Here is a 13076-nt window from a genome sequence, read left to right on the forward strand (position 1 = left end):
ACTCAAACTAAATTACTTTGCTTCAAAATCCAATTAAAAAACAGAAACCACAATATTTCAACAGAGGGACTTTCACACCAGGAAAGTGTTGCATGGGTGATGGAAAAGTGTAGAATCCCAAAAGGGACAAGGGGCAACATAAAAAAGAACAACTACAGGAAGTGGTTACCTCTCAGTTAGAGGAACTGGGAGGAGGTTGTCTAATCTCCCACCCCCCGCACAGCAGCTGGGGCCATCTGGCAACATGGAGCCCTACAATACTACTGACCAGCAGGTGTTCATGACATTGAAGGGAGGGCAGACTAGGGGAAGCTGGAGGCCCAGTAACAATTCACCAACCTGGTGAATGTCTCTTGAAGCAAAATTCTGCGGTGAGAACCATTGTGGCTTCTCCTCTACTCCAGTTTAGCTAAACCAACCGGAAACCATCAGTCTAAGGCTGACAAATGTAGTTCTCTGTGAAATCCAGCAGTTCTTGGAGAGGGTAGGCAAACAGATCAGCAACCAGCAAAGCATATAGCTTGTCAATGTTCTGATTTCTTTTTTTTTTATTTGATGCTAATTTTATTTATTTTTTTTCCTAGTGTACTTTCAATGTTTTTATTTTTTTTATTGTTTATTTATTTATTAAAGATTTCTGCCTTCTCCCCGCCACCACCTCCCATTTCCCTCCCCCTCCCCTATCAAGTCCCCCTCCCTCATCATCCCTAAGAGTAATCCAGGTTCCCTGCCCTGTGGGAAGTCCAAGGACCACCCACCTCCATCCAGGTCTAGTAAGGTGAGCGTCCAAACTGCCTAGGCTCCCACAAATGTTCTGATTTCCTAACCAGTCTTTGAATTTATCTATTTTGGGAATGAACCCAGGAGGTCATTTTGCCTTTATGTGTGATATACATGTTCTGATTACCATGGAGAATGTCACAATACCTTTCTTTAAATATCGTGCAGTGGGGAAAACATGCTGTTTTGCTAATTGCCACAATCCCAGAGGTTGTGTGTTTTGTAAACAGCAACTGAGAGAGTTTGTACCTCGGTTCTTGTGCTCTTTAGTCGTCTTCCAGTGCTTCAGTTTGTTTCTTGAACTTCTCTATTACCATCCTAATCTGTTTCATGTCTGGAAGGCAGAAGAGTGGCCAGATGTAGTTGTGCTACACCTAGCTTTAGCATCTACCATACACTGACACACGTTTTATCTATGTCTACCAACTTAGCATAGAGAATGTCTGCCTGGAAACATGTTTGCCACCTAAATATTTTGGTACTTTTACTACAGTTTCCTTTCCTGTAGTCCTATGTGGAGTGATTTAAGGTGGCGCTGACAAATTTAAACTTTTTTTTTCTGGTACCTTACTTTACAGGTAATGCCAGTTGTATGGACTTCAAACGACCACCTGCATTATTCCTTGGCACTGTAACTGGGTTTAAATCAGTTCACTGCTCTTGGTCTTGGTTTTCTCATCTGTAAATGTAATCGTAAATTAGAACCTACTTTATAGGGATTGAGCTGTGAGAATCAACTGAATTGATGTATATGTGGGCACAAGTATTTTTCTGTGTATGCATATATATGTATTAATATGTATGTTTCAATTCACAAATATTTGTACATAATATAGGCCTATATCTACTTTATGATAGAAAACTGAAACATGGTTAGCACTCTATAAGCATCATCCATCACTCTTTTTACTTTACCCAGTGAGGATAAATACTGCTATAAGAGTTTGTCAGACAATGGCACTGAGTTTTGATTCTACTGCATGGACTGGCCTTGTGGGAGACTAATCTGTTTGGATGCTCACCTTCCTAGACCTGGATGGAGGGGGGAGGACCTTGGACTTCCCATAGGGCAGGAAACCCTGACTGCTCTTAGGACTGGAGAGGGAGGGGGTGAGGGAGGGGGGAGTGGGAGGGAAATGGGAGGAGGGGAGGAGGTAGAAATTTTTAATAAATAAAAAAAAGAAAAAAATAATGCTTGAAGAAAGTCATTTTTAAATTTATATATCTTTTTCATTTACATGGAAAATATTCTAGTTCCAATAATTATATCTTTTGCAAATCAACTGGAGAATTGTAATGTTGTATAATCCATTTTTGTACAATCTTATTTCTGTTCAGTTTATTATTTAAACTGGAAAATACTGAAATTTTTATTCCCCTAAAATAAAACTACTCTTCTCAAAATAATAAAAAAAGAGTTTGTCAGAAGATGTCACATGTGTTCAGTATGTTTTACCCAGCACCCACACGTTTTATCCATGGTTAGGCGGATACCTTGAAAATTACAAGTAGAAAACTAGTTAGTTAAAAACAACCATAGGTCACATATAATATATTCTTAAACTGCACAAAAATCTGATAAATGATAAAGCAAATTTTAAAACTTGACAAATAGTCTCTCAGTTGTAGCAATTGGTTTCATTTTCCAATGTATTTACTTGTGATTGAATCACAAGATCTATTTTTCTTTCTGTAGTTTTTATGCGGTTTAAAGATTTAAATTTGTTATGGAAACAGACTTTCAGTTGACCAATGATTAGCTAATTTCTGATAATAGCAAAGGAAACATATTGCCCCAATGCTGTTTTCATTTCCTCATGCAAAGAAGAAGCACAGTAGAGAAGAAAGGCAGACCCAGCACATTCACCCTTTGCTGCCATGGGGAACTGGGCCGTGAATGAGGGACTCTCCATCTTTGTCATTGTAAGTACCAACAAGAGATAAATTATAATTCTTTAATATGTTGGGGTTCTCTTGGGAGCTAACATAGAGCAATGGGTTTTCTTACTGTTGTTTGCTTAAGAAATTTACTTACACTGTGAACAAGCATCAATTTGTAAGTAGATTGAGTTAATTCTCCCATTCCAAACTTCTTAATTAAAACTATGCACCAACAGCTCTCATTTCTCCCGGTTTGATTCTGAGTTACTAAGACTGTGAAATTAGCCAGCATTTAACAGAGAGAATAGAAGATCATACTGAAGATCTCTGAGATATTTTTTCTTAGTTACTCGGAGGTAAATTTGTCCACTTTTTATGTTACCTACTTAAAATGCTCAATTAAAACCTTACTGTTTTCTGAATAATATTTATTCTTAAAGATTTCATGAATGGGAAAGGGACCTTTACTTCAGTAATAGAACCAAAACAACCAAAGTTCTCAAATTTCTTTTTAAAATAAGCACATTTTTCCTTAAGAGGTCTGAACTGTATCACTTGTGAATTTTGCAACAAGTCGAGATGAAAGAATTGAAATAAATTATTTAGACTCATATATATGTGGTATGTATATTATATGTATTTATGTGCATATAAAGTATGTATATAATATTGAATTATATATAAACTATTAATCTTATCTTGAGAAACAATTTTGGAAATAAGGCTGTGGCTAATTTTCAATTACACATTGATTTCTGGTTTATACTTTTAAGTTAGTGTTCTCAGCAAAGCAATTATGGATGAACTGAGTTGGAAGAAATGTGGTATCTATTCTTGCCAAATAGCTAATGAAGCATGATATCAAAAAGACTTATGAATGGAAGTTTTGTAAAAATTCACCATGTAATGCATGGAGTGTTTGAGTTCTAGAGATGTTAATAAATAAGTAGCATGAATAAAATGAAAACAACAAATATTTGATTGAAAGTTAGTTCATGCTAAACCAATATTCCAATTCAACATAGAAACATCGGGATTTGAAACTGGAGTCCTGAGTCCTTACTGCTATTTTAAGAGCAGATTATTCACTTAAGAAACAAGTTGAAATAGAATTTTCGTTCTAATTACAGTTTCCCCAGGAAGTAATCTTTTAAGTTGTGTATGCATATATTTGAAAATAAAGACATGGTTTAGAAATTTAGAGTTGGGAGAGTGACAGGGCAAGAGAGGAAGTTTCTGTAGCGCCTTCTTTGTAAAGAGAGACTGTTATGAAACATTTATGGGTATTTAATGGCTAGTATTAATAATAGCTAGTAATTTCATATTGAAAGAAAATCACTTTGGAGCTGAAGGTAGAAGACTGGGTAGTATCAGCCCTTGATAAGGTTGTTGCTAGCATCAAATGCCAACTTAAAATCTAAAAAGTTTACTGTTTAAATTCCATGACCTTGACTCCTTTGCCCATGTTCAATATGCCCTCCTTTAAAAATGAAGGAAAACTTACCAAATAGAATGGTAAGCTGTAGGTGCTGCAAGTAGGTGATGGGCATCTGGGAGAGGAGAGTTCAATTTCCTACAGGTCGAGCAAGGGTCAGCAACAATACGTGTTCCATGTGTTCTCACTATACTTATCAACCATTGTTACCTCTCTGATCTTAAGATGAAAAGAGACAAGGCAGGCTGATACTAACTTCGCATGCTGACCAAGTAGTGAAGCAATCATGCAAAACAACAAGGGCAGATCAAGCCAGTGACTGAAGAGTTGGGCGGCGCGGGGATAGGAAAGAGCTGCCTCGAAGCTGATTGTGCCCAGCTTTATGACCCCCTTTGTCGAAGTCTGAATGTGGGGGAAGTCCTGTCCTTCATTTGACTCCACTATCATAGGGAATCTACTTATTTAGGTTTATAAACCTCATCTGACTTTTTTTCTGTTTGTGCAGCTGGTGTGGTTGGGGTTGAATGTCTTCCTCTTTGTCAACTACTACAAGGTTTATGATGATGGACCCAAGTACTTTTATACTCGAAAACTCCTCGGGGTAAGTGAACTTCCACCTCATGCAATATCAGCCAGCTCACACTTCTAGGCAGATGTGCTCGTATTTATTTATTCCTTTTAAGATTTAGAATGACTATTCTGACCAACCAAGACAACATCACCAGCTTCACTCCCCAGTTACAAATTCTTTGGCAAGAATCACTTAAAGCCTGACAGTGTGACAAACTGAAGTGTGGTAGAGGGTCCTACCTGCATCCCTCTCTACCAATATGTGCCAAGCTGAACATAGGAATCTTTAGAATGGAAAGCTTACTGGGAGCCACTCATACAGGTTTGACACTGGTTTAACAATTGAAATTTTCTATATTTTTTCTAAGTTAAATGGTTTATATCACATTTTTGGCATGGAGAAGTCCTCCTCCTAATGACATGTGAAATGATCTTGAAAAAATCAACTTCAAGCTATTATCTGGAGACTTGCAGGAACTTGTTTGTGTACTACATCACTTCAGTAGGCCAGCCGAGCAGAGGTCCTTGAATTTCCTCGAGTCCCTAAGCAATCTGTTTCCTTGAACTGTCAGGTCTCTTCATCACAAATGAAAATAATTAGAACTACAGCCACTCCCAGAGCACATCATTTGTTATATAATGCTGAAAATATTACTTACATCAATAATATGTTATAATCATATGTGTAAGTATTGCCAAACAATCATTTCACATTATTAAAATTGTCTCTACTGTATTCATGCTGATCTGTTCTTGGATCATAGGCAACTTCTTTAGACATTGCTAAACCAGTTTCGCCCAAGTATTACACCATACCAGCTTAAGTTACTGTTAAGGTCTAAATGCTAAGGGGACTTTGTTTAAAATCAAAGATCTAGTTTTGATACTGACCTCTTGTTAATGGTATACATGCTCAAAGATTTAGGAGGAAGTAAACTGATGCATGCAACTTACTTTAAAATGTATCAACTATATGGGAGGGGTGTCAAAGGGTAGGAGTTCCTGCTGCACAAGCATGAGGCCAAGAGTTCAGTTCCTCAGTTCCCATGTAAAAAGTCAAGTGTGGCCACAGGCACCTATAACGCCACCTACTGGAAGGGCAAGGGAGTAGTAGAGCTTGCTGAACACCAGACTAGACAAAAGACAGTGAGATGCTGGTTCAAGCTGAGACCTTGTCTCAAGGGAATAAAGCAGAGCACCATAGAAATACAGGAGGACACCTGATACTCTCCTCTGATGGACGAAGGGGTGTAAAGCTAGGTAGATGATAAAGCACACACGCGAAAATTTAAAAAGTTTAGTCCGGCAGGTGGATAAAAAGAACTCAGAGTAAATTTCTTTCCACTTCTCTTCAGGTTTGAAACTTTAAAATGTTCAGTTGGAGTCAACAGGCAGCTTTAGGTTAAAGTAAAGCATATCAGTGGACCCTAAGAAAACTCCTCCGCTGTGAAGGAAATTCCATTCCAGATGTCTTAAGGGAGCTTTTTGGGGTTCCATGATGGGACCCCAGGGAAGAGGAGAATGGGTATTCTGCTCACCAAAGTCTCTATGCTCGCAATCCTCTCTCTTCTAGTCAGCACTGGCTCTGGCCAGGGCACCTGCAGCCTGCCTGAATTTCAACTGCATGCTGATCCTGTTACCAGTGTGTCGAAATCTGCTCTCCTTCCTCAGGGGTTCCAGCGCGGTAAGAGCAAGCTTTCTACTGAGTGCCTCAAATTCTCAATCCATCATGGCAAATGCTCTTTCTAAGGCAGAACAAAGTAATGCTTTGTGAAGCTTCTCTTGTGTAGAATATTCATGAGCTGCACCATGTCCTATGCTGTAATATACATCATATATCTACACACACACACACACATATGTATGTATGTATGTATGTATGTATGTATGTATGTATGTATGTATGTATATCCCTGGAAGAGTCATTTAATTTGAAAAATTTAAGAAGCAGCTAAACAAACTATACATCAACAACAGTACTGAAGTAAACATACACGTGTTAAGAGTATATGAGTCAGACATGTGATATTTAGGAACTAACTGTTCAAGAATATTTTAAAAATTTTATCATAGAAAACACATTTTCTGTGTAACATCTCAAACAAATTAAATCAATGCACAGAAAAACCCACTATATGAAAATAGGAGGAGAAATAGTTGATTCCTAGGGTGCCACATGTCTATAATCCCAGCAATGAGGAGCCTGAGACAGACATTTCTTAAGTTTGAGCCTATTCCAGGCTACATAGGGAGCTCTAGGCCAGCCTCAGCTACATAGTGAAATTAAAAAAAAAAAACAGAAATAAAGAAAGGCAAAGTAAACACTTATAGTCCCATGGGATTGGAAGTTTCAGGGCTTTCTACATGCCCAGAGCCCCCTTTGCCTTTACATTAATGTTTCAATGAGCACCTTGATATAGAAAGAGTATTTTTAACCTATAAGATTATATATATATGTAACATTATATGAAGATAAAAATTAAATCATTAATATTTTTAAGTTTAATACATGTTCAAATAACATTGTACAGAACAAAATATGGTAGATCCCATATAAAACATTAAAATAAAGAGCCATAGAGGATCAGATATGACAGATCAAATAAGACAGAAATGACATTAGATGGGGCAGGGAATGCCAGGAAGGTTGCAGAGAAAAAGTAGCCTGAGTAGTGAGGATAAATCAACATTTAGAATTTGTTGATGAAACAGAAAAGTGTTCTGTGTGGGCAAGAGATAGCATGGGCAAAAGCACAGAACATGGTGAGACATCTTATTATCAAAAAATGAGAAGTACTATAATACTTTCTGTATCACCCTTTATTGTGTTCTATTTAAATGTGGCTTGTTGGGCAGATGGTGCAGCTCACTGGTACAGTGATTGCCAACCATGCATGAGGCTATGGCAACAATCATCAGTACCAAAAGAAACACAAAGGATAATATTTACCCAATGTATGAGTTGATAGCTAGATTGTTTTCCTTCTATGAACATTCGTGTACTTGGAGAATGAAGATGAATACAGTCAGGTTCTATCCGGCTTGGAAGAAAGAGAGGTAGTGTATTCTTCCCATAGGAAGAAATATAGAACAGTGCACAGAATTGGGCAGGTTGAACATGTCAAGTCAAGGACAGGCAGCATCCTGAGCTTGATTTGATTTGGGTATAATTTCATGTAACTGCCTTTAAAATCTAATTATCAGCAAGACATTGCTATTCCTGGCCACACTGTAAAAAATTCCTGAGAAGTTTTAGGTGTTAGTGCCCTCCTGGGACCCAGAGTTTTGATGACCAGCTAGCCTTGCAGAATTAGTGCACTCCAGATTCAGTGAGAGATTTTGCCTCAAAACTAAGATGGAAAGTAGAGGGAGACACTTGACATCGACCTCTGATTACCACACAAATGTCTACCTCTCCCCCATATCTCTCCTAAAATCTTAAAATATTTAAGTTAAAATCAATTTTGAATGACAATGGCAAGCAAACTCTGCTTCTGGGAGTACAGTAATTGTGATGGGTAACTGTCTAGAGCAGTTACCAATGGTTCTCAGTCTTCCTGATGCTGCAACCCTTTACTACAGTTCCTCATGTTGTGGAGAACATAAAATTATTATTTTTTTTTTTGCTATTTCAGAGCTGTAATTTTGCTACTGCTGTCAATCACAATGTAAACATCCAAATTTTTCAGCCCCTTGTGAAAGAGAGTTGTTTGATCCCCCACAGGTTTAGAACCACTGCTCTAAGATGAGACTGGGAAAGAAAGCAGAGATTTTACTGCAAAACTAGAAACTTAAATGTATAGCTAAAGAATTAATGCTTGATCCAACAATTACTGAATATATGAACTAGATGGTGAGTTACAGGTACAATTTGTGTTTCACTTTGCCTCCCTTTTCTTAGTCATACAACATTCCTATTAGTCTAAAGAAGAGTTTCTATCTAGAAACATATAGCCCTCAATTTGCTAAAATGGCATGAGCAGACTTATGCTCATTAAACTTTGATACTACCCACCTCTTTACAAAATACCATTTCATCTTAAACATACTCCCTAAACTCCACCCTCATGGCTCTAGTTTTACACGAAGAGTCAGGAAGGGGGGTAACTCGGTAGTACAGAATTAACCTAGCACGCGGGACCGAAGTCACGCCTCCAGTACTACAAAGCCATATGTAGTTGAGCAAAATATTAGACTCATTTTTACTCAGCAGCAAAACAACAAATTGGACAGGCAGAAATAAAAGAAGAATGTTGACAAATCATTTGAGGTTCTCTGAAAAGGGTCAGGTCCTTCATCTGGAAAATTCTGTGACAATGCTCCTTTATCTAAGTCATTATTTCAATGTGTCACAATTTGATCTTGCAGACTGAGCAAAACCAGGGCAAAACCAAACAAGAGCACCTGGTGTTAGACATCAACCATGAGGCTTTCCAAATAATCTCCCAAGACTCCACAGAGATGCAATCTCACTGCATTGAAAGACGGATAGCGAAGCTACCCACCTATCTTGTATAGGAACCACATGAAGCCTTGCTAGATGAAACCATTGCACATTAACTTGTTTTGTTTTTATGGAGACATGATTTGGTTGCCTTTAAAAGAAATTCCCCCTGACCCCATTTGAATACTTTCTATTTAGAGGAAGTAAAGCCTGAGAAACAGGCAGTGTTTTCACCAAGGTGGTCAGTTAAGAAATCTTGATTACCTCACAACCCGAAATTGCATTGCCTTGAGGGCCCATGCCCCATGAGAAGCACATATAAAATGTCATCTTAGGGGCAACTTGTGGACAACAGTTGAAGACCCTCATGAGAACCCTTAATAGCAGTGATTAAATTGTAGAAAAGCCCAATTCTATAACCAAATAGATCTTCACACAAAAGAACAATTTCCCTCACTTATTTATGTATTTATTTAAATTAACAGACAAAGTAAAGGTTCTCCTTCTGATATTTTCATATATACTTGAATATTGTTGATCAGCTGCTCCACTACTTCCTTTTCCCATCTCTCTGCTATTCATCTCCATTTCTACGCTTCCTCCCCTAGAATTGTTCTTCGTGCTTTCATACCGTCTATTCTGTTATCCATGCCTACTTCCCGTCCCTCAAAAGCAATGGTCTCTGACAGGTATGGCATGCCCTTCATTCGGGCTTGGCAAGCTGGAGTGAACTTTGAATACTGCAGCTGATTTCTGCTCATGGTTTAAATGCACGAGTATGCTGTGGCTGATGTTGGAAGTGGGAGCGGCCACAGCTTACTGAAGCTCTGTAGAACTCATGTCGAGGGAGTGAGGTGGGAGGAATCAAAGCCAGGAAATTGTGCTCCCAGAACCTGTTCGCTTTTGTATGTGTCAACTAAACATCTTGAACTCTCCCTGTGGCTCTGTTTAATATGAGTATTTGAGTCTGCTAAATGACCTACTCTAGAAATGATAAGGATATAATAATTTCAAAAACTTGTTCCATTAACACCATACTAACTAAACAGACACAGAATTTCTGTTTAGTTTTAGAGGTCTTAGAGGTCTGAATCATTCAGACTTTGGTTTTGAATTCTTCTGGTTGCTGTGTATCCTTAGGCCCCTCCCAAAAGGACAGAGGTAAAGGCTCTCAGCTAGCTTTGTTGAGAGAGATGGAAAAAGGATAGGCCTAAGCATACAGAAGTCTTTGATGAACTTCCATGTGTAGAAACAAATTTCTAACTTGTGCCCATCCTAATCTTCAGGTCAGACTAGAACAGGAAGGTTAAAAGGTAAGGCCATTTGCCTTATATAGTCTCAGAATCAGAAGGCCTCATCATGGCTCTGCCTCAAATCATGTGTCCTCCTAGAGGGAGCCCCTTTGTGCTTTTCGTCTCAGGAATGATTTTAGCAGGGAAGCAGGTCAAATAATACAAATTTAAACATAAATATGCCTTTCTAGGAAGGACTGTAGCTTAGTGGTAAAGAACACACCAAGTATAAAAGGCTCTAATTTCCATTTCCAGTGTTGAAAAAAAGAAGAAAAATGAACAAATATACTTTTAGTAAAAATATACTGATTATTTAAGTTTGTCGATTATTAAGTTGTCACCCTAGTAGAGGGCTTTCTATATATTAATAACTGGAGATACAAAGTGATTAAAGGCAGAAAGCCTCAAGCTTTAGGAGGTTAGAGTCCTATGGAAGAGATTTAGAATTAACATGGGATTTCAAAATTATAAAGAGTTCCATAAAAAAGTGTTATCCTTCATATTTTTCCACATAGTTTTACTGCCACCATGTGTGGACATTACTGTCAGAGTCTTTACCTGAGTTCTGTCAGGAGATGTAAGGATAGCTCTTGACATTTTACCTAAAATGTTCATAAATATGTAATACAAATACAACCAGACCAAGTATACATAAAATAGAGCTAAAAAGCTTAAAATATACCCTATCAAATGAGTACTTCATTTTAGTTCCACTTTTCATTATTTTGAAATTCAGTTTCAATAGAGCATAGCAAATTGCCAGGATGTCCCAACAATTGCCCTTGCACTATAATGATAGTTTGTTGAAATTGGCCAAGGCTCTTTGTGACAGTAACAGAGAAACTTCCTTTTAGAAGTTAGTGGACAAAGGCAAAGAGGTAGTTCCATGAGGAAGCTGTAAGGCATGATGACAGCTTGGCTATTTGGGAGATGGCTGGTGATAATTTAGAGGTGAGCCGAAGCACAGAAATGGTATCTTTCATAGTAAGGAGGAACAGAAAGGACCCAAGCAATCAAAGATAAAGCCTGTCTTTCAAACTTTACAAACTGATCATCCTGCCTCATTTTCAGGAAGTGGTGAGGAGATAATTTTCTTGAAAGTTCAGCATCAGCATGACTTGTGGCTTCTCTTTAGGGTTGTTTACCATTGCTGACTACACTGAAGACAGTGGTTAGGAAAAATGAAGGCCTGCTGTCTTGGTGGGACCTGTTCCATTGACTCATTAGTTTTTTCTTTGAATCAAATGTTCTTTGCATTAATGCATGTTAAGATAAAATGGTTATATCTGAATGGACTCTGTATTACCTAATCCTATCTCTCCATTGTTATGATACTGCATTTAGTTTTTCTACGTCTTCGTGTCAAAGTTAGCAAGGGCATCAACATCTATTATTTCACAAATTTTATCACTGCTAATGATAGCGATAAAGATGGGATTATGCAGATGATATAGGGGGCCCAATAAAGCCATACTATTTCTCTTCAAATTTGTTATAATTCAGAAGTTAGTAATTTTTCCCTCAATCCCTCCTTCAAGAAACTGGAAAAGAAGCTGTAACAAATGTTGATAGGTTTAATGATCTTATTTTCAAGGCATGACCAAACAATGATTAACGAACAATTTTGCAAGTACATAGCATGTTGATCTCTGTACAGGATGCTTTCCCTCTAGCTGGAGACTCAGGGTACATTAGATGTGAAGTTAGTTACACAATGACGCAAAATAACATCAGATTCTAATGAAACATCTCTCAATGACTACATGTCTCCTAGGGAAGAACTTCAATTATCATCAATTATCTATCATACAGGGGAGAAAATTAATTTACAGCTAAGTGGTAGGTCTGTGACTCACAATAGATACATATGAAGACAAAATTTCCTTTCAAAAATAATTTATGGCTGCTCTCAACTATATTAATTCTCATCATGTGATTCTTTATCTGGTTTTGGTTTGTAGAGACAGAGTTTCTCTGTAGTTTTGGAGCCTGTCCTGGAACTCGCTCTGTTGAACAGGCTGGTCTCAAACTCACAGAGATCCACTTGTCTCTGCTTCTTGAGTGCTGAGATTAATGGTGCATCACCACCCAGACCATCCTGTGATTCTTAAGAGTCCAATCCAGTTTGCCACTCCAGGAAGGATTATTATCTACTCCTGTGCAACAGATTGTCCCAAATGCAGTCGTTTTGAATAACCCCCAATTACAAGCTGGAAGTTGTGTAAAGCAGACGTTCAGCACCCTGTTTGACTTCTCTACTCAGCATTCTGTGAAAGAAAGATTAAAAACATGTTTGCTGGGCTGAGAGCAAATGAGTGTACCTAGAAACTGGCTTAAAATATTCTTCTGAAGAACCTTCATCTAGCGATGGATGGAGATAGAGACAGAGACCCACACTGGAGCACCGGACTGAGCTCCCAAGGTCCTAATGAGGAGCAGAAGGAGGGAGAACATGAACAAGGAAGTCAGGACCACGAGGGGTGCACCCACCCACTGAGACAGTGGGGCCGATCTATTGGGAGCTCACCAAGGCCAGCTGGACTGTGACTGAAAAAGCATGGGATAAAACTGGACTCTCTAAACATAGCGGACAATGAGAGCTGACGAGAGGCCAAGGAGAATGGCACGGGGTTTTGATCCTACTTCATGTTCTGGCTTTGTGGGAGCCTAGACA

At 38.3% G+C, this 13076-nt stretch overlaps 1 protein-coding gene across 1 annotated transcript in view; it reads left to right on the forward strand.

Moving 5' to 3' along the window:
• The first annotated feature begins 2578 nt into the window (after positions 1 to 2578).
• LOC130868159 (cytochrome b-245 heavy chain) overlaps positions 2579 to 13076 on the forward strand; it is a 35973-nt gene continuing 25475 nt past the window's right edge. Inside the window, exons 1-3 of the mRNA XM_057760412.1 lie at positions 2579 to 2703; positions 4602 to 4697; positions 6240 to 6350. Coding sequence (XP_057616395.1) covers positions 2659 to 2703; positions 4602 to 4697; positions 6240 to 6350 — 252 coding nt within the window. The 5' untranslated portion in view covers positions 2579 to 2658. The remainder of the gene's footprint in view (positions 2704 to 4601; positions 4698 to 6239; positions 6351 to 13076) is intronic.

Source organism: Chionomys nivalis, chromosome X (assembly GCF_950005125.1).
Source record: "Chionomys nivalis chromosome X, mChiNiv1.1, whole genome shotgun sequence".
NCBI lineage: Eukaryota > Metazoa > Chordata > Mammalia > Rodentia > Cricetidae > Chionomys > Chionomys nivalis.